Here is a 25966-nt window from a genome sequence, read left to right as displayed (position 1 = left end):
AAACTGCACATATAGAATCACCAGTCAAATCTCGTAAAACAGGAAAAATGTGACTTTGCCCCAGTATTCTGTCCCTCTGGTTTTTTGTGAAATATATTTTGTTATAAGTCTGTTATTAGATTGTTTCACTGTCATTTGTACTGTAAGTAATTGCATCTATGTGTCAGTAAATATGTTTATTTTGCGGTTCGCTCATGTCGAAGTCTGCCATTTAGGGGCTGAATAGCGAAAGCACCAAGTAAGGGCCAGAGCAGGGCTTTGCTCCAAGCATTTGTCAGGGAAAGTCAGGTTTTCCATGTCTCTGATAATTCTTGCATCTCTTGGTCTTGAAATGGCATAATCCGTAGGTTTGAAGAGATGAACCCTTCTCCTTTACAAAAAAGGATCACAAATGGTACATCAGTAAAAGCTCTGAAGAATGCAACACAGTCTCCAGAGTACTTACTGAAGGCATTTATATTAGCTGAATAGTAGTGTAGAATAGTAGCTTTAGCTTCTGGAAGTTATTGTCCTGATTCCACAGTGTCCTCTCTTTCTCCCTTCCTCCTGCCTGAGTGTGTCAAGTCACCTTCCTGGTGTATAGGCTGTGGGAGTTTCCCCTCACCTGTCCCTGTTTACTCGGGCTGGCAAACCAGCCTTCATCATCAGTTACCTGCGGGTAAAAGGGCCGGCTCTTCATTCAGTCATCTTGACCTTCCTGCAACACTCCTTGCAATAACTAGTGTAACTCTAGAAAAACTTCCTCATTGACTGGTTTTCTCCATCTGCCATAGATCCCCACTGTTGTTTATGTTTTGGGTTTATTTTAAATTGGCTAAGGTGGACTCACCTTTTGCTGGAGGTTCGACTCAGACAATTCCCCTCGCCCCTGGCCTGCATTCCCTCAGTGAGCTGACTCCTTTTAAGGGCAATGTGCACAGCAGATCTCCAACAGATTATCTTCACCCATGTGGTGGTATTCAGGCTCCTCTGTTTCAACTTCTTTACTCAAGTAAAAGTCAAAGACTACAGGCTGTGAAATGTACTCAAAGTACAAAAGGAAAAGTAGCTCTTCTAGCAGCTGTTGCACCTGCCATATTAATGGCAGGTTAACATCAATCTATCCTCTTCTACTTAGCCACATCAGGGTCGTGTGGGGCTGCAGCCACCGGATGAGACTAGGTAGAAAAAGATATTTTTAAAAAAATGCATACTATCTGCCCCTCTGGCATTAGTACTTTATGAAATACATTACCAGTCAAAGGTTTGGACACACCTTCTCATTTAATGTTTTTTATTTATTTTTGCTACTTTTTACATTGTAGATGCATACTGAAGACATCAAATATTGAATTGAATAAGAATAAAATTGAATTGAAATATATACAGACAAATGTAAGTTCAGAATACATTTATTCAGATATATACCCATAGCATGCAAAAAGCACACAGAACGTACTTTAAATATTTAAAAAAAAACAGTTAGAGTAATGCTTGTTCATAGTCAGAAACTTACATACAATCACAATTAAGCCATCTGTGGCATTTGTATACACAACACAGTAATTCACAGAAATGAGTCATACTGTTTAAAAATGCAAGCTTTTGCTTTCAGTGAATGTCCATAGTGTCTTAGATCCAATCATTTACCACCCAGTACTAACACAGGAGTGACTAAAGTCAGTTTTCATCCTATACGAAAAGAGTTGTAACAGTTGCAACACACTGTCCGTACTTCCTTATTAACAATCAATATGTATTCATCGACAATCATGTAATATTTTCAGTTGTTTGTAGTCTAGTAAATTGTTGCCAGTCAACCAGAGTATTTTGTGTTATGTAATTGGAAATTTTGTCCACATAAGGTCCAGATTTCTGAGAGCAAGTATATCCTTGCAGTTCTGGGCAACTAAGATCCTTTGATTCCCTGTTATAGTTTAACAGGATGATATAGAACTTTCACAGCTTACCAGACCAGAAAAAAATGAACCACTTGTGGCTTTTCTGTAACTAAAAAAAAATCACCAAAACTAAATGACATGAAAAGAGAAAATGTTAAGATTTAAGCACAGATTTGGGAAAGAAAGTTCAAAAATACAGTTTTGTTTGATATTTGGTTGTTCAGATAAATATCTACAAAAAAAAAGGTTTAATGCAGTTTTAACACACAGTTATGCATTTTTGCTGAAATTTACTACAAAAGATAAAAAAAAAAAAAAAGGTTATTGTGTTACAGTTGGCAGCAGATGTTGGGCTCAGAGGTGATAATAGTGAGAAGTGGTTGGTGCAGCCAAGTCACATGATTAAGCAGGCTGTCTTGGCAGTGTGAGGCACTCTCTGCAAAATCAACCAAATCTATAATCAAACTGTTTTATAGCACACATCGGAAACATTCATGTTTTCAAAAAACTGTATTTTGTTAAACTGTACCAAATGCCAACAAGTGTGACCCAGAATACTAGACTTCTCACCTGCATAGTTTTAGTTTGAAAGTCTGATACACAAAAATTATTCTAGAAATCCACATACATAAGAAGTGACATGAATCATGTCAAACTTGCCTCAGTTCCACTGTTATGAAGGCAGATGAATTTGCCACCTCTGTCAATCTCGTCAATATAGATGGGTCCTGTGGCTGAGGCAGTGTGCACTTTTGACATTGAACTGCTGGCTTTTTGTTCCCCTATGTCAACGCGCTTCCGCTTTCCCTGAGTGTTGCACACACTTCCACTGCTGGATGAGTCTCGAGACATGGTTACATGAGATGAAGAACTTTGAGACAGCTTTAGCCTAAAGAAAAACAAAGTTAAAGAGTTCTGTGTTATCAAAGCTTTTCAGAAGGGACGTCAAAAGATGAGCCAAAATCTTTGTTTCCTCACCTTTCTTCTTCTCCTTCCAGAAGCTTACGATAGATGTTTATTTCCATGTCCAGAGCAAGTTTAATATCAAACAACTCCTCATACTCATGAAGTTGCTGCTGCATCTTTGCTTGGATCTCAGCCACCTCACGTTCTTTGTCTGCTAGCATTTTGCGGCTCGTGTTTTTTTCCTTTACCAATGCTGCCTCCAGCTCTGCTATACGTTCACGCCAACCATCAGTCTCAATATTTGCAAAGAAGACAGAGGTGAACAAGCAAGTCCACAGTGTCATTCAGCAGTGCTTTAATTTTGTTAGCTTTGTAATCTGCGTGACAGCATTGTTCAAATGTATCTGGTAAATTTTTCTTTAGGATTTAGGTTAGGTCTCAATACTTATCAGTATTGAAATGTAAGTAAGTTAGGATGTTTTTTTTTAACTTTTAAACACAGGTAATTTCGTAGAGGCAGATTCTTTGGCGTGTAAGTTATATTTTGGCATCATTTTTTTCATGACATCTTAAAAATGTCATAGGATTGGATGGGCTACAGTAAAAAATAGAATTCTGACATGATTAGTATTTATGTCTCTAAATCTCTGCAGCTATTATGTCAATGTATGGAAGACAGTTGTAAAAACTCATACTGAACTTTACTGATAGCTATCGAGACAGTCATTATATGGCATCAATCTTCTAAATTAAGAAACATTGAGGCAAACACCTATTGCTTTACAAGTCTATACATGCTTGTGACATTGGAACATTTATTATTGTATTGAAATTCTAAATTAATTTCTCTGAATATCATATCAAAGTTTCATCTATTGAAAGCCTCCTGAATGCTCTTTCCCTACTCACGCATGCACTTAACTCAGGGTGAACATATGTTGAACAAACTCTGATCAGCCCTTATGGAACTGCAAACTCATCATCAAGGTTAATCAGCTCAGTTTATTTCTAAACTCAGATTATTTAACATCCTTCCTGGAATGGAACCATGGTCATTACTCACACTTAGCACTAAGAAACACATGCATTTTGGCTGACAAAATTAAAGCCTTCATACGTAAGATAAAAAGCCAACCTCCTTCTGCAGATCAACTAGCTGCGCGGTGAGGCTCTCGATCTTAAGGGCAGACTCTCTGAGCTCCCCCTGAGCCATGTTAGCTGATGCTTCATTCATCTATGATAAGCGATGCAGATCTTCTGGCTGGAGACAAATATACAAATGTTTCCAGATTCAACAACAGCAACAGTTTCACACCCTGAAAGAGGAACTAAGTGGCGTCAGTGACTTCCTGACATACAGGAAGTTCTGTTTACAGTTCTCTTTGCTTTCCTATGGGTGCTACTTTAACATGTTACTTTCTCTGCACAAGCAGACTTCAGCTGGTATCAACATACCGCATTCTGCAGTATATTGTCAATAATTGTTTAACATTCTGGTGTCTACAGCAGATTGCTTTCAGTTGATTTGATCTTAAGATCTTAAGATTTTAATTAATCAGACAAAAGTTTTCTACTAAAGTAAAATACTAAATTTGAAAAGCCCTTAGAAAAGACAGCAAATAAGAACAAACTTTGTTGTAACTACACATAAAGAGCCTGATGAAACCTGATAGTCCAGTAGATTCCTTCACGCAACAGCTTGCGTGAAGGAATGATATACAGGACAACAGCTTCAAGCACAGCTTAATAGTGATGGTAGTAAGCAAATCTCAGTTTCAACTGTGAAGGGAAGACTTCAAGCTGCAGGTTTGACAGGACGAGTTCCAGCTAGAAAGCCATTGCTAAGACGTCAGAATAAGACAAAGAGGCTTGCTTGGGCCATGTAACACCACCAGTGGACTACTGAAGACTGAATCAAAATTTGAAATCTTCAGTTCATCACGCAGGATCTTTGTACGGCATAGAGTAGGTGAAAGGATGGTTCCACAGTGTGTGGCCTCAAATGTCAAATATGGAGGTGGAAGTGTGATGGTCTGGGGCTGTTTTGCTGGATCCAGGGTTGGCTGTACAGAGTGAGAGGCACCCTGAACCAAAACGGCTACCACAGCATTCTGCAGTACCATGCAGCACCCTCTGGTATGTGCCTAGTGGATCAAGGGTTCATCCTACAGCAAAATAATCCCCCAAAAGTTCAAGCGATGCCAGCACTACAGGAAAAAAGAACAAGATGGTAAGCTTGAAAAAATGGAGTGGCAAGCACAGCCTCCAGACTTAAACCCCATTGAGCTGGTTTGGGATGAACTGGACAGAAGAGTGAAAGCAAAGCAACCTACAAGTGCCACACATTTATGGGAACTTCTGCAACAGATATGGGAAGAACTTTCTGAATATGTGAATATTTGATTTCTATTGTAGAAAGAATGCCACAGGTGTGTTCAGCTGTCATATCTGCCACAGTTGGCTTCTTTAGTGAGTGAAAAGTTTAGAATACATTTCGGTCACTAAATCGATTCCATGATTTCTTTTTTAACTCAAATTTCTTATTTGTACTATGCTTTCATTTCAGAGTGCAATGAGACAAACTGCATCATTTTCAATAAAAATTTGGAAATATTAGGGTGTTCTGAAACTTTTGACCAGGAGTGGACTTTAAGATTACCATATCCAGGTAAACAAGTTCAGTTCAGTTCAATTCGGTTCATTTAGTTCATTCAGGTAAAAACAGGGATTACTAAAACTTACAAAACCAGTTAGAGTGTTTTGCAGCCAACCAGTTAACCATGACTATTTCCTGATTTTGTGCCTTAAGTCATCCAAGCATCTTTTTCAGTTTTGAGTGAGGAAGCAACACATCTGTAAACCTTTTTATTTTTTGTCCTTGAGGCTGCAGCATGGAGGAAATATTTAAAACATATAGTTGTAGAGGCCCTGTGCCAGACTGGTGATCTGTCCAGGGTGCACCCTGCCTCTCGCCCTATGATAGCTAACTTAGGCTCCAGCTATAGACCTGCAGTCTGGCAATCTGACTACAGGTCTAGAGGATATATCCTTCAATGCACATATTAAACAAATATGTAGGCCTGTTTCCTTCCATTTGCATTTTATCTCTAATATTAGAAATGTCCTGCATCAGAGTGATGCTCATAGGGGACCGTATGATTGTTGGGGTTTTCTCTGTTATTATAGGGTCTACAAAGCACTCTGAGGCAACTGTTTGGCTTTTATTTATTTGGTGCTATATAAATAAATTTGAATTGAATTAAAAATTGAATAAACACTTTGGAATCCACTATCTCCTCCACCCCTACATGCTTGCATCGTTTCTGCAGCTTTTTCAGCTGCACATTTTCACTCTTGATGTCCCATTTCTAAACACATCACATCACATCTAGTGACTGGGAAGATCACTGAAGACCACTGCACTCACTATCATGTTCATTAAATCAGTTGAAGATGACGTTTGATGGTCAACTTTGGCCATTTTTGAGGACTGATCTTAGTTTCCATTGCTGAGAAAAATTAAAAGTAGCTCTTTTAAATAGTTTGCACTCACTCAAGTTCACTCAAGTATTTCTCAAGTTTCAAGTATTTCAGAGTTGCAAATACTTGCAACTCTCTATTCCCTATAGTCTATCTACAGAAAATGAATTTGAACGTAAGTCAGATTTAATGTAAAAAAAAAAAAAAAAAAAAAAAAAACAGTCTGAATGTCATTGTCTTAGTCTTAGTCTAAATTAGTTATAGTATTACAGCAATAACTGTTTTGTTAGTAATGGAGAATGTATACACTTTTGCCTTGGTTACCTTTACTAATCAATTTGAATTCATCTTCCAACGCTGACAGAAGACTAACTGCTTGGTGTCATTCTTGTGCTTCTGTAGACTGCAAGCAGAAGCTGAGTCAAAATCATCTGCACTCTGGGGCTTGGAGGCTTCAGTCATGTGTAGCTGGTAGGCGTAGATATGATATAATATGATGTTGCTGTTAATGAGTAGGTACATGCTTTATGTGTATATGTGTTTTTGTGCAATCAAGTTCATTTAAAGAATGGTCATAATAGATCATTAGTGTTAAAGGAACATCACATCGTGGACACCACCCAGCAGGGTCATATCTTCTCTGAGCGCTGCATCATGATGGAGGTCCACAGTCCATTTATTATCAGGTCAGACTGACCTTTCATAGTGTATGAATTATTCTGATGCAATTAAAAATGTGCTACGCTGTTTCAGAACATCAAAATTATTCTCAAAATGATCAATAATATTTTTTTCTTAATGTGGCACTCATACCCTTTCGTAGAGCGAGATAGGCGATCTATGTTGACTGTGAACAATCAGTGAACAGAGGGAGTGGCTTACGAAAAAAGCTGTTGCCACCTACAGCGCTGTTTTGAAATCCCTTCCCAGACGCCTCACAGCATAACTAAGGGCAGCCCTAACTATATGCTTCAGCAAAAAGAAGTTTTAAGCCTAATCTTAAAAGTAGAGATAGTGTCTGTCTCCTGAATCCAAACTGGAAGCTGGTTCCACAGAAGAGGGGCCTGAAAACTGAAGGCTCTCCCTCCAGTTCTACTTTTAAATACTCTAGGAACAACAAGTAAGCCTGCAGTGTGACAGTGAAGTGCTCTAATGTGGTGATATGGTACTATAAGGTCATAAAGATAAGATGGGGCCTGATTATTCAAGACCTTGTATGTGAGAAGCAGGATTTTGAATTCAATAATGGATTTAACTGGCAGCCAATGAGGGAAGCCAAAATAGGAGAAATATGCCCTGTCAGTACTCTTGCTGCAGCATTTTGGGTCAACTGAAGGCTTTTCAGTGTGTTTTAGGACCTCCTGATAATAATGAATTACAGTAGTCCAGCCTAGAAGTAATAAATGCATGAATTCGTTTTTAGCGTCACTCTAATTTTAGCGACATTGTGCAAATGTAAGAATACGGTCAATCACTTTTTGGCAAATACAGGAAATCAGTTTTTGTCAGCCGATCACTTTTTTGGCACAACACCCGGTCGTGCACGTCTTGATTTTTGTTTCAAGGGACTGCAGCGCGTCGCATTTGGGTGAGAGCCCCTCTCCTCCGTCTGTCCGACCGAAAAGTGTACGCAGACGGACAATTTTGGCGGACCATAAATCCTGCAGATCAAGCATTGACCATTGGTCATTTTCAGTACTCACAGTTAATTGCCCAATCAAATTACTAAACATAATTACATATTGACATAATTAGAGAGAGAGAGAGATTCAAGTCAAATAAATAGCTACTTGAGCCACTGCGGATAGCTAGAGTGCGTGTCTGTTTTGTTTTGACTGATCATTCATGCTGGGGCGCCTACACCAAGAAACCCGTTTGTTTGTTTTTTGTCCCAGGCCAGGCCTGCCTCCAGCTGGTCCAAGGCCCTTCGACCAGCCAATCAGATGCTGCGTAACGTACGCACGCACGCACCTACAGCCTGCGTACGTGCCCGGTTGCATGGTTTGTGCTTCCACTGTTTTCTATGTTGTCGCATATTATTCACCTTCTTATGGGTGTTATCTCGTGTTTAAGGAGCTTTGGAGCGTGGCACGGCTTGAATGTGTCGTGCGACAACAGTTAGCCCAGTGAAAAAGATGTGATAGGCAGACAGGCTAACGACTTGTGAACAAGCTGCTAGCTACTTTTAGCTTGTTAAGCTCAGCTGGAAAAGTCCGGTTCTGCCAAATATGGTTAGAAGAATCACTAGTTAGCATCAAGGTTACTGCTGTCCTTGGTGTTTTAGTGCTGTTCTGAGGAGATACTTGACTCGGACAGTTAAATCTTAACGTTTTCATCTAGCAACACGGGGCGAGCGTGGTGGTGACCGTCCTTGACAGCTGAGTGCGCGTGGATCTCACTTGACTGTGAAACATCTGTCGAGTACTGACAGGAGTCAGTATGTGCGCTCCCTAACAGCTGCACAACCCAGGACCCTCAGTAACTCTAACCGGACCTTTGTGAAGTTTTTGGTTGTAGGTTCATTTAATAAGGATGGCTCGCCGTTCGGTGCTGTGCCACGGGAGTCGAGCCATCAGCCTGTTGTATGGGAACACTCTTCGCCCCCTCCACGCTTCAGTATGCAGCGCATCACCACAACCGAAAGCTGGGTTCAAACCAGAAAAGGTAGCAGTGGTCACAAAGACTACGCGGTATGAGTTTGAACAGCAGCGGTATCGCTATGCAGGAGTTTCTGAAGAAGATCTAAAGCAGTTGGTAAGACTTCATTCATGTGACTACCACAAAGCAAACACGCCACTTTACATTCTACCCTTCACCCAGTGTTTTACTTAATCTGTGTTCTACAGCTTGCTATGAAGGGCTCCAGCTACAATGGCCTGCTGGAAAGACACAACATCCACACTAGCAATGTGGAGCACATTGTGAAGAGCCTGCAGTAAGATACCGTCCAACAGCAATGTTTCTTAGAGAAATGGGAATGTTTCTTTGCAGCTGGGACTCTCTTTGTATTCTGTTTGTTTTCAGGAGAGAAGGCATTACTGTACAAGTGGTAAAAAGAGGAGAATACAATGAAGATGTAGTGCGGTGGGCAGATGCCATTGTCTCTGCTGGAGGTAGGAATATTTTGTCATCCTAGATATCTTTTGTACAACAAAGCTGTCTGCTTGTGACAGTAATTCATTGTAAATCTAGAACATCAATAACGGCTTATGTGATTATGTCATTACCAGTATATATTCTGTTAATGTAATAACCACAGAATAAAAGGTTCTTCCTTGTCTTTCACTTTCTTTGTTCTTTAACACAATCCAAGTTCAATAACTGGAATTGTGTGTGTGGGGGGGGGGTTGTTTTTGTTTTTGTTTATTAGGTGATGGAACGATGCTACTTGTGGCCAGTAAGGTTTTTAGCAAAGACAAACCAGTCGTTGGAGTTAACACAGACCCTGAAAGGTAAAGCACAGAACAGACCATTGTTGGATATGAATTGTATTGTTAAATTAAAGTGGACCTATAATGATAGTGTACAACTCCATATTTTTGTTGTTGGGCTAGTTCTGCATAGAGCTGGGCAATATAGACAAAATTATTATGACGATTATTGTTATTTTTTCTAAATTTAATAATTTTTGATAATTATTGATATAGATCTAGGTACATATTAGTATTCTAAGCTAGCTATTTGTTTTAATACAAATTAAAATTTGAAGAAAAAGTGTTATTAACTAATAAGATTGCACCTGTAATTGCACCTGTATCTCCAATTAAGAAGACTAGCCTGTTAACGGTTTCAGGTTTAATAGACATTCTTTTGCATATTTTTTGAATGTAATGAAAGAGGTGTGCCATGTCACTGAACTTTGTCGGGACCTGTCGGCGCTGTAGCTTTTAACCTGTCTATCTGTGCTCAGTCTGAATGGAGAAAACTGAACGACTTCTGCACTTTTGACTTTTTGCGACCTGTATTATCTCTTCTGAGCAGCTGGCTTTTCGGCATTACTTGTTGGTACGGCAGAGTATTAGAGCCACGTGAACCGGTTGAACCCCATTGCCCCTGGTACCAGGGTTGAGAGGGAGAACATCTACTGGCCCGATAGGCCATGTGTATTGATTGAATTTATCATTGTCATCAACATTTTTAAAATGGCGTGATTGTTTTATCCTCCAGCACTAGTTCTGCATGATTCAGAGTTGGAGACGATCTTTATCGTTATGCTGGACCTTCGTCCGCCCCTTTAGTTCATCCTCTGTCTTACATGTATTTGGGCTCTTCACTGTTGCAGAGCCAGAAGAAGGGAAAAACTGTCTGAAAATGAGTGTTTAGAGCAGTCATGAGTTTTTACCTCGCAATAATTATTTGCACGTACACTGACTTCATTCTTTGAAATTTTGGCCACATCCACTGTTGGAACAGTGTATATATACAGGACAGTAAATGAAAAGTATAGTAGGTCCACAATAATAAAGACTGTGTTTTATTGAAAAACTCAATAAGTCATTAATCTAAATTTGTCGGTCCAGTAGTGTGTAAGTATTAAAATAATTTGAAATTTTCATGGGATTAAGCCAGCTGATTGCTGTTTAACATTTCCAGCTGAGTATATTGAAGTTTTGTCTCTCTACTGAAGGTCAGAAGGTCATCTGTGCCTGCCTGTGCGATACACTCGTGCCTTCCCAGAGGCACTGGAGAAGCTGTGCCGTGGTGAGTTCAGGTGTGTATTTTACAACAAATGCTCACTGCTCTCACGCCTTCCTCAATGTTAGCAGCTTTTTCTGGCTCAGCAGTGACAATCTACAGATATGGTCCATAAGTATTTGGACAGTGGCTGAATTTTTGCAGTTTTGCCTCTATGCACAACCACAGTTGCTTTTAAATCAGCTAACTTACTAATGGGCCTTTGGAAATGGGGGAATGTGTATGAAATGAGTGTAGTTTAACAAAGGTATTGCATTAACTGTTTAACTCCTTGAGTTTAAGTGAAAACTCTGCACTTTAATAACATCATGTTTGATTTAAAATGTACCGTGGTTCTGTGAGGTAAAAATGCAAAATTGTATCATTGTGTCTATATTGAAGACCCTGACAACTGCAATATGTTATTAACTAATGCCAGTGGATTATATTATGTTCAAAGTTGTACAGAAAATAGTCCATAACTCTTTGCTGCTGGCTATAGCCTACCGAACACCATGGAGTTGTTGGCATGTCATTAGCTTAGAGTTCAGGAGTTTAAATCTGTGTCTGGGGAAAAGTCACATGATGTCTAAAACCCCAAAGCTGTGTCGTCAAACTCAGTCGGATATCCTAAATCCATTTACGCTGTCCTGTAAAAATGACTCGCCTGCTACTAGAGTTCACTGCTGCCCACTGTCAAGAGTTTTGGTAAAAGTGTCCAGTAAAAATGAATGTGGTGATATTTGGGATGCTGTCTTAATGTCACCGTTTTATTTTCTCAGATTCTGTAGTTATGTTTCAAAGTAGACCTCCTCTTCTCATAAAAGTGGTTTCAGGAGGATTCAGAGACAAATATAAAAAATGGAGAAATGGCGCACACACAAGGCTAATGCCTCTCTGAGACTGCAGATCTCGTCCCCTTACATTTCTCTGGCTGCCTGCAGGTGGCTGTGGCGTCAGAGGATCCGTCTGCACTTAGAGGGCACAGGAATAAATCCCAATCCAGTGGACCTCCACGAACAGCAGCTCAGCCTGGAACAGCACAACCAAGCTCACCGCTTCACCTCCATGGACAACCTAAACAGTACGACCCACTCAGCATGCTTGTCTGATCCAGTCTCTTTTCTCCAGTGTCACTCAATCCTGAGTTTGTGCAAACATGGCGTGAGATTGGAGTTATATTGATGTTTTTTCTTTTCTTTTCCTGCGTGCTTTTCCTAATTCAATTACTCTTTCTAGGGACAGGAACACTACACGAGACCTTCTACAAGCCTAGCCTTCTCCCTGTTAGAAGCTTAAATGAAATCTTCATTGGAGAATCTCTGTCTTCCAGGTACCTTAATCATGGAAACAGATTCTTGAACTCCCATCTAAGAATGTTTTCATAAATCTTCAGTCCCTTCACTGGCATGCTGCACGCTTTTCCAGCACTCATCAGGAAAAATCTCTGTCCACCACAGGGTGAAGTTAAAATCCTTCAAACCCCATGTTAACCTCTTGCTCCATAGGGCTTCCTACTACGAGATCTCCGTGGATGATGGCCCATGGGAAAAACAGAAGAGTTCTGGACTGAATATTTGCACAGGAACAGGATCCAAAGCCTGGTACACAAAACAACTTTAAATGTTTAAAAAAGTAGTTCCTAATCACCTTCCTGCACCAGGACACCATTTAAAGCTTTGATGCTTGAGTCAGGTGGAAATGAACCTCATAGGTTCATAGTCTCTTCACATAAGTGAGCAAATGGACTGTAAAAAGTGTGATGTGATGGGGAAAAGTTTCAAGTCACTGGAAAAAGATTGAGATTGTAACATCTGTATGAACACAGCTGTACTATAATAATAGCCAGTGGGCCTTTATCATGTTGTGTGGATCAACCAAACTTAAGTAAATTTCTCTTAACTGGCTCCAAACACTCGATTCAGCTTTGGTTGGTCCGTGAAGAGCTTTTAATATTCAGATCAATATTATTAAACTTCACCTAACATTGAAAGGAGATGCAAGCAAGACTTAAACACACACAGATACATATATAGATATAAGATATAAAATGTATATTGGGCCAGCTGTGATTTATTACTAAAAATGCTGATTCTTTACATAGATATTGTTTTATTCTTCCTATAAATTATGAAACCCATTGATGTAAAGCATGATATTGCCTTACAAATAAGAATGAAAAGAATTCTGTCTCTACACTTGTCAGCTCCCTCACGGTCTTCTCTCTTGTGCTCCACAGGTCATACAACATCAATAAACTTGCTGAACAAGCAGTGGAAGAAGTTCTAAAAATTGGTACGTACTGTACATGTGCAAATTTTGAGGTGCAAGACCCGCAGATATCACCATACCTTTGCAGAGTAGCAGCACATACACTTACCTCATAACTTAAAACTTTGGACATGGTTAACACTGAGTATCCACCCAAGGTTATTTATTATTGTTAACTAAAACTAAGATAAAAACTAAAACTAGAAATGGGAAAAAAACATTTTAGTTAACAAAATGAAAATAAAAACTAGACTGAAGTTAAAACCAACTGAAATTTTGTTGTTAAAGGAAAGAGCCTCAGTTTTAGTATTTGTTAGTCTGGTAAAGATTCTATTGAGACTTGCCTGCCTACAAGAAATTTTGCCTCTGACTTATCCACTTCATAGAATAATAATTTAAAAGACACAGAAACAAATAAAACTAAACATTCCACTCTGGAAGCTGACTGAAACTAAATTCAATTAAAAGCAAAAAGTCCAAATAATAAAATATAAAAATGAAAAACTCTAATAACTCTCGTGTCCAGCACTGGAACAGCATTCATGACAGAAAATAAGGGGAGGTACAAAAGGTCCACTTTCCACCAGTATGTGGATTAAGAGGGGAGAAAAAGAATAAAACCTGGTGTTATTTTATTAGTTATGCTGAGGACCTTTCACTTGAACTATACACATCCACTAAGGTTAATGCTAAACTTCCCAAATTTTCAAAAAAGTTAACAAACTGCAGTGATCCCACTTACCTGGAATCCAAACTGTATTAGATAATATTTGGCCTGTATTGTACTGTTCTGGAAATATAGATTGTATTTAGTTGTTTTCCTAACGATTACTGTCTTTACAGCTGTAACTGGTCCTTGCATGCATAAAACCCGATTTGTTTCCTCACTATATTTGTATTTTCTTCCAGGGAAATCCCAGTCAGGTCTGGATATCCCACTTAACCAAGAATTAATTGAAAAAGGTGAGCTCCTATTTCTCTTGTCATTATTGTTGATTTGTGTAGTTTTATAGCCTTTTTTTTTAATCTTGCTCTTGTGTCATGTGATCAGTTACAGAGGAATACAACAAGTCTCTGGTGTTCAGCCCAGATGACAGCCGTTTGTTCTACAGCATCAGGGAGCCCATCGTGAACAGGGTCTTCTCCAGCAGTCGACAGAGAGGCTTTGCCACAAAGTCAGTGGTTATCATCAGTCTCAGGCAGAGCACAACGTCGATGAGTCTGTGCTGTAACTGAAGCCTTTGATCGTTTTGTGGTTTTTTTTTCCTTTTCTGCCTTCAGGTTGTGTGTCCGTTCCCGCTGTTGGGATGCCTGCATGGTGGTGGATGGTGGGACTTCCTTTGAATTCAACGATGGTGCTATCGCTACAATCAGCATGAGCGAGGAGGACCAGCTCCGGACTGTTGTGTTAGAAAACTGAGACAAGTCTGACTATCTCTCAAATTAACAGTGTTCACAAGTGGATGTGTTCAAAGGGAAGTATTTGTCCTTAGCTTTTGTTTTATTATAGATATTTTTCCAAAAAAAAAGAAAAATCCCCATTTACACTTTCTTTTCATTTTTAATCTTTGTGTCACTATTCCAAGCTACAAAGATGATGATTCATTTTTTAGATACCGTTTCTGGTTATATTATATGGTATATATATATACATATATACGGTATATCAGCATAAGCCCTAAAGTGAGCAGTGAAACTAAGGCCAAGATGAAAGAAAGTTAAAAACTCTTTGTAGCCCTGAAGTCTTTTGGAAACGTCAGACATAAAAGCTACACCGATCCAGCAGACTGTTTGTGAATATTGCCCCACACTGAAACAGGACAAAGATTTTGATGTGGTTTCACACTACTGAGTGAGCTTTAAGAATATGGGCAAAGTTATTCAGAGTTATTGTTGTCAACAAATCCAAATTACTCTGCCTCAAGTTTATAATTTATTGCTGAATACACAAAAACCTTTAAACAGAACATGGCTGCAGATTTCTAAGGATTTCAAACTTCTGATATTGATATATCAGATGATTCTTTATATACATGCATTAGGATTAGGACAGTGTTACACTTTGACTTCCTGATGATCACTACTGATAGCATAACTTGAGCTGATTACAATAAAATGCTTGACTCGTGTGAGGAACTTTCTGGGAAATTGAAGATGAAATGAAAGTGCAGGAGCGTGGGGAGAGTGTAACCATAAATGTACAAAACCACACAATAACATAATTGTTATTGAATGTATCTAATGACAATTGGTATTTCAGTTTTCAATTTTTGCTTTTTACCATGTTACATTAATTGTTACATCTCAAATCTCTCTATATATTATGTAGGCTAAAAGCAATCATTATAAGGGCAATTTTCAAACTGATTAGTAACCTACTGTACCACCATCTGGCTCTGTGATGCGTTCCTGTTTCATGTGATGCGCAGTGCTAAGCAGACTGTGGAAGCAAAGCCCCCTGCTGGTCAAACTGTGACAGGGTTTTTAACACCCCACCAAAACAAAACAGTTTTATTAACACTCAACATATGTACTGATGGCACAACTAGCATGGAACTTCTTTTCTGTTCCTACAGACCACTCAAAGCACTCCATTTTAAATACACTATATATTTGGATATGCTGTGTTAAGTTATTATCAGCCAATACTATAAGCTAGCCAACTGTCTTCAGTGGTGGATTAATCCACATTTCCTACTCATCCTACTATCTACTATCCTATAAATTGAGGGGGAAATAATCTACAGGATGTCTTGATGGTAATGAAAGAACATTCACTAATGCATTTAACCTAAGTTTGTGGCCAACTGTGGGATATGCTACATCCCGCTTTGGTACACAGTATTTGTTACCAGGAGACCGTCTCTGTTGGTTTCAGGGCCTCGTTAACACTAGAGAAAAATCTAGATTCATCAATCCATGTCCTTTCCAAGCATATATTCACTTGCGCTGTAAGTTTTATAATTGTAAATGTATGCAGAGGACTTGAAGCACAGCGGCTTGCTGAGTAAAGATATTTTTGGAATATAGTGTCTATTTTTTCTAGCTGTCTGAGCCACGCAGAACGGTAAGTTTTAGAGAAAAGATGTAGTGCAGCAAAGAGAACTCCATGTTTAAAGGGGTTTTTCTTTTTCTCTGGTAGAGTTAAAGGGGCTGTTTTTTGACACTTCCTAAGACAGGAAACAGTTTTGTCTGTGGTGGGCATAACTAAAGTTATAGGTGAAACAGTATCTGATGGATACAAAATTATTTTTAACCCAACAAATCTCTTGACTTGGAGCGTTCTTGCAAAAACCATGTTCTGTTTGAAAAGTTATCTGGAAAGTGTAACATGCACCATGCCAAAGGCAAGTTTCCCTATGGAAACACACTCTGCTGGAATGTGTTTTGTTTTGGAACTCGATAAAGTGATATGAAATACAAGTGCTTCTGTGTGCTGCTTTTTTTTTTTCCCATTAAGCTCATCTTATTACCTTCCTGTCTTCCCTGTATCAAGCAGGTTTTTCGTTGTGACTTTAACAGGAAATTTTTAATAATGATTTTTAATAATTAAAAATCTGGAGGCTGAAATGATGGTCCAAATTGTGGGAGGAGTCATCCTTAATTTAAAAAAAAATATCAGATATGAGAAGTTGTCTGCTGGAAGAAATGCTAAAAACTATCCCTCTGCAGCAACTTCCCTTGCCCTTGATACATTTGGTTATGGTCAGTGCATTTAATCATCTGTACAGTGTACCATTTTAGTCAGTCTGCTTTAACTGCAGGAGAAAATTATCTGTTTCTTGCATTATCAGCACTGCAAATATGTCACAGTTGATGCCATACCCACAAAAGTACACTGTTCGCTTTTATTTATATAGCGCTAAAACACAGCAACCGTCGCCTAAAGGCGCTTTATACTGTAAAGACCCTACATTACAGAGAAAACAAAACCCCAACAGAGTAAGCACTTTGACAGTGGGAAGGGAAAACTCCCTTTTAACAGGAAGAATCCTTTGACACTGTTTAGGGAGAGGCAGCAATTTGCTGAAACTGGCTGGGCTGAGGGAAAGAAAACCGAACCAAAGAGCAGAGTGGTTCATAAGCACAGAGAAAGGAAAAGAAGAAATACTCAGTGCGTCATGGGAAGCAGCCGAGGCCTATTGCAGCATAACTATGGGAGTGGTGGTGTTGTGGTCTTGTTTTTGTTTCAGTGTTGTTGAGCTGGCCAGTACATTACTTATTTTTTTGCTCTCCAATAGGTGTCTTGATGCATGCGCAATCATCCAGGCAAGTAAATCCCAAACGGTTCATTCTGTTCATAAAACTTTTCTCCCATTGAAAACGTTATTACTCATCCGAGTAACTTCTTCAGTCTCAGCTGACTGCAGGTTTCCCCAACCTTATAAACCGTACATTTACAACACATACATATAACAGTACATGTACGGTTTATAAGGTTGGGGAAACCTGCAGTCAGCTGAGACTGAAGAAGTTACTCGGATGAGTGATCAAACATTTCTCCCATTGGGGATCTCCAATAGGCATTTTATGATTTTTCAATTTATTCACATCTCTTCACTCCTGTCAGTTCATATAAGTAGCAATCAAATGCAAGTTTAGTACAAGAAATCAAAATTATCTGCTTAATTCTTCACTGTCCAAAACCTGTCCAGTTACTTTTGAGCCTTAAAACTGTGAACAATGTATAACAACTCATTTCTCTACAGGAAAAGCAATACTTTTTAAAACTCAACATTTGAACATCAATCGCATCTTTATTGATCCAATAATCCACTGATGCTGCAGAGGCAAACATTACAAACCTGTGGCACAAACTGTACATTTCCTTATCTTAAGATTCCTTAAGTTAAATAAATCCCACAGAAAAATTCAATAGCTTTTAGTTTAAAGTGGTTTATCAGCAAAGACTCCGAGGTGAAAATAAGTCGTTCACATGTTCCTCTAGAGTTAAAGCTGACACGAGGGCAAACACATCCACACTATTGAGCTACTTGGATTACTGCAAGCAACACAGATTATATGGAAGTCCATGAAAGGTAGTCTCTTTAGCAACAATGTGTTGAGACAGATACACACACACATATATCAATTGTCATTAAAACCGGTTCAATTAATAAAATCAAATGTTCTCTCATTTTTACAGCTGACACACAAAACACTTACTGTTAAATATGTCGACAGCTGGAGGTGATAATGCAACTGTTAAATGTTGGATTACAAGTTAAAATTATTTGGACAATAGTCAATATTTGACTTTTCTAAAATAGAAGAGGCCATTTTAAAATCATTAAGCTTATCAAAAGATCTGTGATCATTTAGGCAGCACAGTAAATACCTCATTAACATACCTTCATTATGTATTTACTGATTTGCAGATATTAGGGAGCAAAACTAATAGGAGTATTTAGCCAATGAAATCACTTTACCCCCTTGTAAACCATGCTTAATACATTTTTTAAATGAATTAACACATTATTAGAACCTAAAACAATGTAACGTTTCACTTAACAACCCTGACATTTCTTCACAAGCTTGCGTGCTCTGCATTTAAGATCACACAAATGTGCAAGCAAGGCTAGAAAGCATATTCTTTAGCAGCAAACACTGAAACATTGCTCCATTACTGCACACTAGGTCAGACCTGAATGCATTGGAATTTTGCAGGACAAAACTCTCTGCGTTACAAACTAACTGGACTAAAGAAATAAGAAGGAGCCATGGTTGTTACAGTCCAAACCGCAGTCGACACTTCTTGTTCCACATGGTGCGGTCACTGGTTGATCCAACAAACCTGCTGGCCGGTGTGGGCCGGGCAATGCTTGAAAAAGGTCTGGAGTTTATGCTCACATGAGGCATCCCCTTCTTTAGAGAGGGCAGCTGGCTATCCTGCACCAGCCCAAACACATCCAGCTGGCTCAGCACAGGGAACATCTTATCCACGTCACTGCAATCACACCAGCTAGAGTATTAATCATGATTTTCAGCTATTCAAATATGATTCTGTGTTCTTTTTAGAAAATTATAACTGAAATTTAACGGATTTTCCCCATTTAGGCCCCAAATAAATCCAGACCAGCATTTAGTTTTCAGTATTCACTCATTCAAACAAGTCCCAAATATAGAGCTCAAGGTTAGAGCAGAGTTTTTGTACTAATAAAATCCAACTGAAAATAAACACCATAGCCAGCACTAGTTACATGACATAACATACATAACAGTGACATGGATGGAGGTGGGAGGCTCCACCTCCATCCATGAGGTGGAGCCCTCCACCTCATGGATGGAGGTGGAGCCTCCCACCCCATCCATGAGGTGGGCGGCAGATAAAAACTTACGTGAGGGCAGCAAGGTGAATGTGATAACAGCGGCTCAGGGACAGATGCAGCAGGTTCTTGAGTTGTTTGAGGACAGGTAAGCAGTCAGCTGTCAGCAGAGTGCTATCACTGCCACACAGAAACACAGGTTTTAAGCTGCAGTCATCTGTGGCCACAGTAAAGACATTTTTCCAACCATGACAATTTAATTTGCAATAGCAAATAAAACAAGACAACTAAAGAAAAACCCCACAATTAAATACCAAACACAGAACAATGACTAAACTTTTACCTCAAATCTAGAGTTTTAATCTGGGGGCATTTTTCCACCAGCACCTTCACATCTAAAAATGAGAAATGACACAGACACACGTCAGAATGATGCAACTCAAACAATCTTTAAGATATAGATCTATATCTAGATCAATCTATCCATATACAGTTTTCACAAACTAATTTCACTTCAGCAGTACGCACCCTCAGTGTTACTCTTCAAGCTGTCAAGTGAATCATAAATTACTGTATCATTATGCAATTTGTTATGTGTTACATCATTAAGGACAAACCAGCTGTGTTTGTTAGTGTTGAAATCAGTGACTTGAAGATCTCCACCACTCACCATTTAGGGTGAGGCTCTCTCTGTAACCGCTGAGGTTGAGATGTGTAACACTAGAACTCAGATTATCAACGACGCTCTTTATGTGATTATTATCAAAGGTGCACCATGATAAGTTCAGCTGTTGTATACTGAAACACAAAATCAGAGCATGAGTAAATCTGAGGAAGAGGAGAAACTGAGGTTACAAAGTGAATAAAGGACTGAGCAGCTGACCGGGAACAGGATTTCAGCATCCTAGCGAGCGCAGGAGCAGAGAAGGCGGAGCAGCCGCTGAGGTTGAGCTCCTGTAGGCGGGTGTTCTTTGCCAGACAGCTGAGTGAGAGAGAAAAAGAGATTAACAAATACACCCAAACATGAGCTCCAAACACACAGTACAGATTTAAGCTCAAACAGATTCAGAAAATGCATTTACTGAGAAGAATTTAGTGCTTTGCCAGTTTACAATCAACAGTTACAGCACGACTTTTCCACCTCTGATGAGGCTCTGCTACAAACAGCATCACTGACATGTTTCCCTCAGCATCTGAGGTCATGAAAAGCTCAGACATCTTTTTGAGAAGAGAAAAGCAGCTGCAAAGACACTGGGAATCAGTGACATCCCTGCTACACTAATCAGTAGCAAATAGTTCAGATCTCACCTGATGATGGTGTCAGAGAGCTGCAGACCCTCCAGGCTCAGACATTCTAGCAGTCTGCAGCGACAGATGAGGTCTTCCAGAGCCAACGTGGGTATGACTGAGTTTGACAGATCCATTTGAACCACCTGCAAAGAGCTGGATAATGGAAAAGAAAGAAAAGAGCATTTTTTTTTCCACTTAATAAGTGCCACAGAACTTAATACTTAATAGAGCTCTGTGGTGTGGAGGAGAATTAAACATTAGACATTAGATAGTTTTCATTAGATTTTCACAGGCAAGGAAAACTCAGAGTAAGTCTTCCAGTGAAGAAGAAAATCAGGACACACCATGATATATGTGACTAACCCTCTGTATGTCAAGTGCAACTCTTCCACAAAGGAGCGAGGGCAGCGCAGTCTGCGGATGCCGGTCCTCAGCACCTGCTGCAGAGCCAGACCGGTGTGGGTCATCCCCTCTAGATCCACACTGTGCCACAGAGACTCGTCAAACCTGTGATGAATGCACAAGCAAAGAGGTGTCATGGAGGCAAACCCCTACAGAAGCCTGCAGTAAATAACCTGCACACAGCAACCCGTTCTGTTAAATGTGAATGTGGGTTTCCATTGTGTGTGTCATTGAGAATATTAAGCAGCACAAACTCGTCTGTCTACCAGTTTGTCAGAACTTTTGAATGTAGCCACAGATTTCCATATTTTTGAATACTCTGATAAGTGTCACGAGTTTAAACACACAGATGTCAGAAAGAACCAGAGGAGTGGTTTGAAGTATGCAAACTCAATCTTTAGGATCCGCCCCGCACTTAAAAAAAAAAAAAAAAATTTCAAGCGGGAAGAAGCAGGGCCAGAGATTTTGTTAATGATCATTATGACTCACGCCAAACGTTGCCAGCGCTTGCAAACTACAGATATTCTGACGAGGTCCTGGATAGGGAGGCAGAAGAAAATCCTAAGAACAACCTCGTCTGGTAGTTGATCCCATGAAATGTCTGCAGAGGGAAGGAGAATGGGGAAAAAAAAAGTTAAGTTGATCACAGGTGAAAGTCCTCATCTTAAACCTCAGAAAACCATCTCCTCCTACTTGGTGAGGGGTCTTTCCTCCTTGATCTCCTGCCAAGAACAAATTGATTGCTGTCATTCTCCTTCCCCTTGCTGAAGAGCCGCTGTTTCTTGCGCGGTGGTGTGAACTGCAGGATGAGATCTGTTGGGGTCCACTCAGTGTCCAGGCCCTCGCTGAGAATGCCTCTGGACTTGCATTTGTTGCTTTTCTTGGGCTGAGTCAGCATGGAGTCCTGCAGACTAAGGCAGGGACGATCCTGCAGTGGGACACTGTTGGAAACAGAAGTTAATCAGACATGTGGGCATGGTTAAACAAGGCTTCATCATGCTGTCTTACACGAACACCCCACAGAAAGGCTACTTAGCGGCCTAGCTTCCTCTAAAGAACCCCTCCATGCCCGCCATATTGATATAGCTACCAGCGGTGTGACCGCGCAAACTGATTGCAAAACCAAACGACAAACACCGTCTCCTGTCTTTCAGTACACAGACACATGCAGGTGGTCCAGGACGTCCACTCCTGCTCCGCGGTTAGCTTACAGTGTGTACCCCGGGAAGAAAAGAGCCGCTGACAGGCGTGGAGGGAAAGCGCTGGGGAGAAAGCGCGCTATCGGTACAGTTTTACACTAACTACGCTAAGACGCCGGCGGTTTACCGAACACACAATTTCGCATAAATCCGCCTTGTTCACACCGCTTTAGAAATGGAAAGCACAGTTTTGAGTTGGGACAGTTAAACAGCACCAAGCTAGCCTAGGGATGGCGGCTCATTTTCACATGTGCAACACATCTCAGAGATAACTTATGCACCGCTATACCTCAAATATTTTTAGTAACAGAATGTAAGAACCACTGAGAACGATACCTGTCGCCTGGCATTTCCTTCAACTCGAAACAAGTGCGATCCTACACAAAAAGTGCAAGACTGTTTGGATCGCAGCCCTCCAACCGAGACTCTTTAAATTCGCCGCCAACACTGGGGCGCCCTCTTTTCGTTACGTCACGGACGTGCCTGCACGTAGATCGCGTTACGTCATACGCATTAGGGATTTCGCCAGGTGGCAGTTTTTTGAGTATATATGCAGTAGAGTTATGTGCCATATTATTGGCTTTAGAACGGGTGGAAGACATAATTTCAAAAGTAATAATAGTGATTCATTGTCAGCATTGTTAAGCATTGAAAAATCGTAGATTTTGTGTGTGACCAAAGCAAAAATATAGTAATAATGTGGACTCCCGCTCATATAGGTATTGTGGGTAATGAAAGAGCAGATAGGTTGGCCAAAGAAGCTATTAAAAAAGTAGATATTGATATTCAGATACCGTTGTCGAATTCTGAAGGGAAACGTTTGGAAAGAAATTAAGAATTTATGGGAAATGGGGCGGGGTAATGAAGTAAAAGGGAGACATTTATATGATGTGTACAAAACAGTTCACGTTACAAGAAATAGAGGAGTAAGTAGGCAGGAGGAGGTAATTATAATTATACGTAGAATAAGAAGAGGTCATTGTTTTCTAGATGGCACTCTTTTTAGGATGCGGAAACCCTATGGGCTCAAAATGTGGTCATAAATATTTTGTACTTGTAAATCAGTTTTGTATGTGTAAAAAGAATTTGTGCGTGCGTAAAAAAGATTTGTATGTGTAAAAAAGATTTGTGTGTGTGTAAAAAAGATTTGTATTTGTAAAAAGAATTTGTGCGTGCGTAAAAAAGATTTGTATGTGTAAAAAGAATTTGTGCGTGCGTAAAAAAGATTTGTATGTGTAAAAAGAATTTGTGCGTGCGTAAAAAGATTTGTATGTGTAAAAAGATTTGTGTGTGGACTTAGCCAAAAACCCCCTGCAAGTTACAAGTACGAATTTTGACCCTATTTTTCTTCCTGTCATCTGATTGGTCAATGTCATGTCAATCACAAATGTAACAATCCAATCAGAGAACAGATGGGGTTGGCTGTCGGAGGGGCACTTTTTGAACTGCAGGTCCTTGAAGGGTAATACAGTTTGAAGCTGGAGGATCTCTATATAAATATCCGATAGCAGCTAGGTCCCCTTACTTTCAGCAGCTGTTGAAAGGATAAAGTTGTGGTATGTCAGTGGTTAGAAATACCATTATTACTTTAGGATTAGTTTAACACAAAGTCAGGGCTGACCCGGGACCATTGCTGTGAGTCACAGTGCGCAGCATAAAGGTCCTTTCACATCAGACGCAGGATGTGCTGCTAATGCTAACTGCTAACTAAAAGCAAAGGATCCAGAATTTGTTGCGCTGGCTGCTGAGCTCTGTGGGTTTTGCAGCAGCTCTACCTGTACTAGATGCACCTGCTCCTTGTCGTTTCTATCTCTGACTTTATGTCCTCTACAACAGTTTCTGTTTTTTTTTGCTAGTTCTTCAAATGTTCAATAAAAACATGTATGCTAATTCATAACGAAGAAAGCTTTGTAATGAAGACTGTCATTTCCAAAACACTGCCCCCCCCGCGGTCCGCAGCGCTGTTGAAAAGCCTGTGGAAGTCCCTGTATAAAGCACGTAGACCTGTGACACAAAAATCACCAAACTCGGACGACCACAGACTGTTTTCCTTTGTGGTGAGGAAGGAAAACGCTGGGTTGGCATGTAAAGGGGCATTTATTCCTTCAAGGACCTGCAGTTCAAAAAGTGCCCCTCCGACAGCCAAACCCATCTGTCCTCTGATTGGATTGTTACATTTGTGATTGACATGACATTGACCAATCAGATGACAGGAAGAAAAATAGGGTCAAAATTCGTACTTGTAACTTGCAGGGGGTTTTTGGCTAAGTCCACACACAAATCTTTTTACACATACAAATCTTTTTACGCACGCACAAATTCTTTTTACACATACAAATCTTTTTACGCACGCACAAATTCTTTTTACACATACAAATCTTTTTACGCACGCACAAATTCTTTTTACAAATACAAATCTTTTTACACACACAAATCTTTTTACACATACAAATCTTTTTACGCACGCACAAATTCTTTTTACAAATACAAATCTTTTTTACGCACGCACAAATTCTTTTTACACATACAAATCCTGATTTACAAGTACAAAACTGATTTACAAGTACAAAATATTTATGACCACATTTTGAGCCCATAGGAAACATCTTACTGGTTTATGTAATCGGTGTAATGCTATGGAAACGATTGAACATGTGCTTTTTAGTTGCAGGAAGTATGTCAGTCAAAGGAGAATGTTGAGGGTAGAAATGGGTAGTACTACCGAACCCAAGTTTGAAATGGTGGTTGATCAGTTGAGTCATGATGAAGGGAAAGGAAAGACTTTGTTTTTTGAGAAATACTGGACTCATAGTACGCGAACTGCGCGTACTCCGAAGCGTGCGGTCGCTGGATTGGGACACAGCCATCAACAGGATCTAAGGGTATGGAAGTGATGTAGCAGTAAAACCCAGGAGATGGCAGTAGTACAACATCGTTGGATGCAAGCTGCTGTTATAAATGAAAGAAGAAGAAAAATTATATTTTTAAGGCAGTAGGTATTAGGTCCTGATTGTTAGCAGGTCTTCTTTTTCCTTAGTCGTGCTTTAATAAAGCAGGGAAGCACTTGTGTTACCAACTGGGTCAAAAGACGTATGAAGTAAGATTAGGGATGTGTGCGACTAGTCGACTAATCGCGCTATTGTCACTAGTTGGTACCAGACTTACTAGTTGTTGTCCTAAATGTTATGCAGCCATTTGCCACCAGACGGTTGTTGAGAAACACCATACATAACTTAATATAGCCCTGATCTTTTTGCTAACCGTATTAGAATGAGACTGCAGATAGAAATGGCAGAAAATAGCCTTTTCCTAAAGGTGAATGGGCTTTCCCTTAGTGACAGGGTTCAGAATAGAGCCACTATTCTTCCACATCAAAAGGAAACGGCTAAGGCTTTTCCCGAATGGATAAGGTTTTCTGGCCAGACATGTCCTACTGGGAGGAGGCCCCGGTGCCGAACCGGGACACCCTGGAGAGATCATATCTATAGGCTGATCTGGGAAAGGCTGGATGTGTTCCCGGATAAGCTTGGAGGAGGTGGCAAAAGGGAGGGCTTCCCTGCTGTCCCCACGACTGACTTCAGATAAGGGGAAGAAAATG

General features: G+C 39.9%; 3 protein-coding genes across 4 annotated transcripts; 1 reads left to right on the top strand and 2 right to left on the bottom strand.

Annotated features, from left to right (window-relative positions):
- Positions 1 to 1375: 1375 nt before the first annotated feature.
- LOC116315773 (lamin-B1-like) lies at positions 1376 to 4113 on the bottom strand. Its single transcript, XM_031734176.2, has 4 exons — positions 3922 to 4113; positions 2859 to 3079; positions 2541 to 2769; positions 1376 to 2316 (listed from the first exon to the last, which is right to left on the bottom strand). Exons 1-4 carry the CDS (start codon positions 4018 to 4020, stop codon positions 2275 to 2277), a joined length of 591 nt encoding a protein of 196 aa, XP_031590036.2. The 5' UTR covers positions 4021 to 4113; the 3' UTR covers positions 1376 to 2274.
- A 4065-nt stretch (positions 4114 to 8178) lies between these two features.
- nadk2 (NAD kinase 2, mitochondrial) lies at positions 8179 to 16634 on the top strand. Of its 2 annotated transcripts, none has more exons than XM_031734235.2 (12): positions 8179 to 9020; positions 9113 to 9201; positions 9291 to 9379; positions 9637 to 9718; positions 10894 to 10977; positions 11885 to 12024; positions 12180 to 12273; positions 12401 to 12544; positions 13180 to 13235; positions 14121 to 14174; positions 14263 to 14386; positions 14493 to 16634. In XM_031734235.2, exons 1-12 carry the CDS (start codon positions 8799 to 8801, stop codon positions 14629 to 14631), a joined length of 1317 nt encoding a protein of 438 aa, XP_031590095.1. In that variant the 5' UTR covers positions 8179 to 8798; the 3' UTR covers positions 14632 to 16634. The 2 variants fall into 2 exon arrangements, with proteins under 2 accessions (XP_031590095.1, XP_031590096.1); XM_031734236.2 differs by having other exon boundaries at positions 8188 to 9020; positions 12449 to 12544.
- Positions 16635 to 17819: 1185 nt separating this feature from the next.
- Positions 17820 to 22854, bottom strand: skp2 (S-phase kinase-associated protein 2, E3 ubiquitin protein ligase). The gene is made up of 10 exons (XM_031734180.2): positions 22705 to 22854; positions 21863 to 22110; positions 21659 to 21770; positions 21131 to 21274; positions 20786 to 20920; positions 20361 to 20459; positions 20148 to 20275; positions 19821 to 19872; positions 19550 to 19657; positions 17820 to 19158 (listed from the first exon to the last, which is right to left on the bottom strand). Exons 1-10 carry the CDS (start codon positions 22716 to 22718, stop codon positions 18939 to 18941), a joined length of 1260 nt encoding a protein of 419 aa, XP_031590040.1. The 5' UTR covers positions 22719 to 22854; the 3' UTR covers positions 17820 to 18938.
- Positions 22855 to 25966: the final 3112 nt, after the last annotated feature.

The sequence above is a fragment of the Oreochromis aureus genome, linkage group 7 (assembly GCF_013358895.1).
Source record: "Oreochromis aureus strain Israel breed Guangdong linkage group 7, ZZ_aureus, whole genome shotgun sequence".
Classification (NCBI taxonomy): domain Eukaryota; kingdom Metazoa; phylum Chordata; class Actinopteri; order Cichliformes; family Cichlidae; genus Oreochromis; species Oreochromis aureus.
Note: the sequence above shows the minus strand (reverse complement) of the source record. Positions and strands in the feature narration are given on the sequence as shown.

Bases quoted from the DNA above. Each gene is read 5' to 3' on its own strand.
- LOC116315773 (XM_031734176.2), bottom strand. From the start codon at position 4,020: ATGAATGAAGCATCAGCTAACATGGCTCAGGGGGAGCTCAGAGAGTCT. The intron at 3,080-3,921 runs GTTGGCTTTTTA...GCAAATATTGAG, and splicing joins TAGTTGATCTGCAGAAGGAG to ACTGATGGTTGGCGTGAACG. The intron at 2,770-2,858 runs GTGAGGAAACAA...GTTTTTCTTTAG, and splicing joins CTGGAAGGAGAAGAAGAAAG to GCTAAAGCTGTCTCAAAGTT.
- nadk2 (XM_031734235.2), top strand. From the start codon at position 8,799: ATGGCTCGCCGTTCGGTGCTGTGCCACGGGAGTCGAGCCATCAGCCTG. The intron at 10,978-11,884 runs GTGTGTATTTTA...GGCTGCCTGCAG, and splicing joins CTGTGCCGTGGTGAGTTCAG to GTGGCTGTGGCGTCAGAGGA. The intron at 12,545-13,179 runs GTACACAAAACA...TGTGCTCCACAG, and splicing joins GGAACAGGATCCAAAGCCTG to GTCATACAACATCAATAAAC.
- skp2 (XM_031734180.2), bottom strand. The intron at 20,921-21,130 runs GTTAGTCACATA...TCCATTATCCAG, and splicing joins TTGCACTTGACATACAGAGG to CTCTTTGCAGGTGGTTCAAA. The intron at 19,159-19,549 runs GTAAGTTTTTAT...GTGTGATTGCAG, and splicing joins ATTCACCTTGCTGCCCTCAC to TGACGTGGATAAGATGTTCC.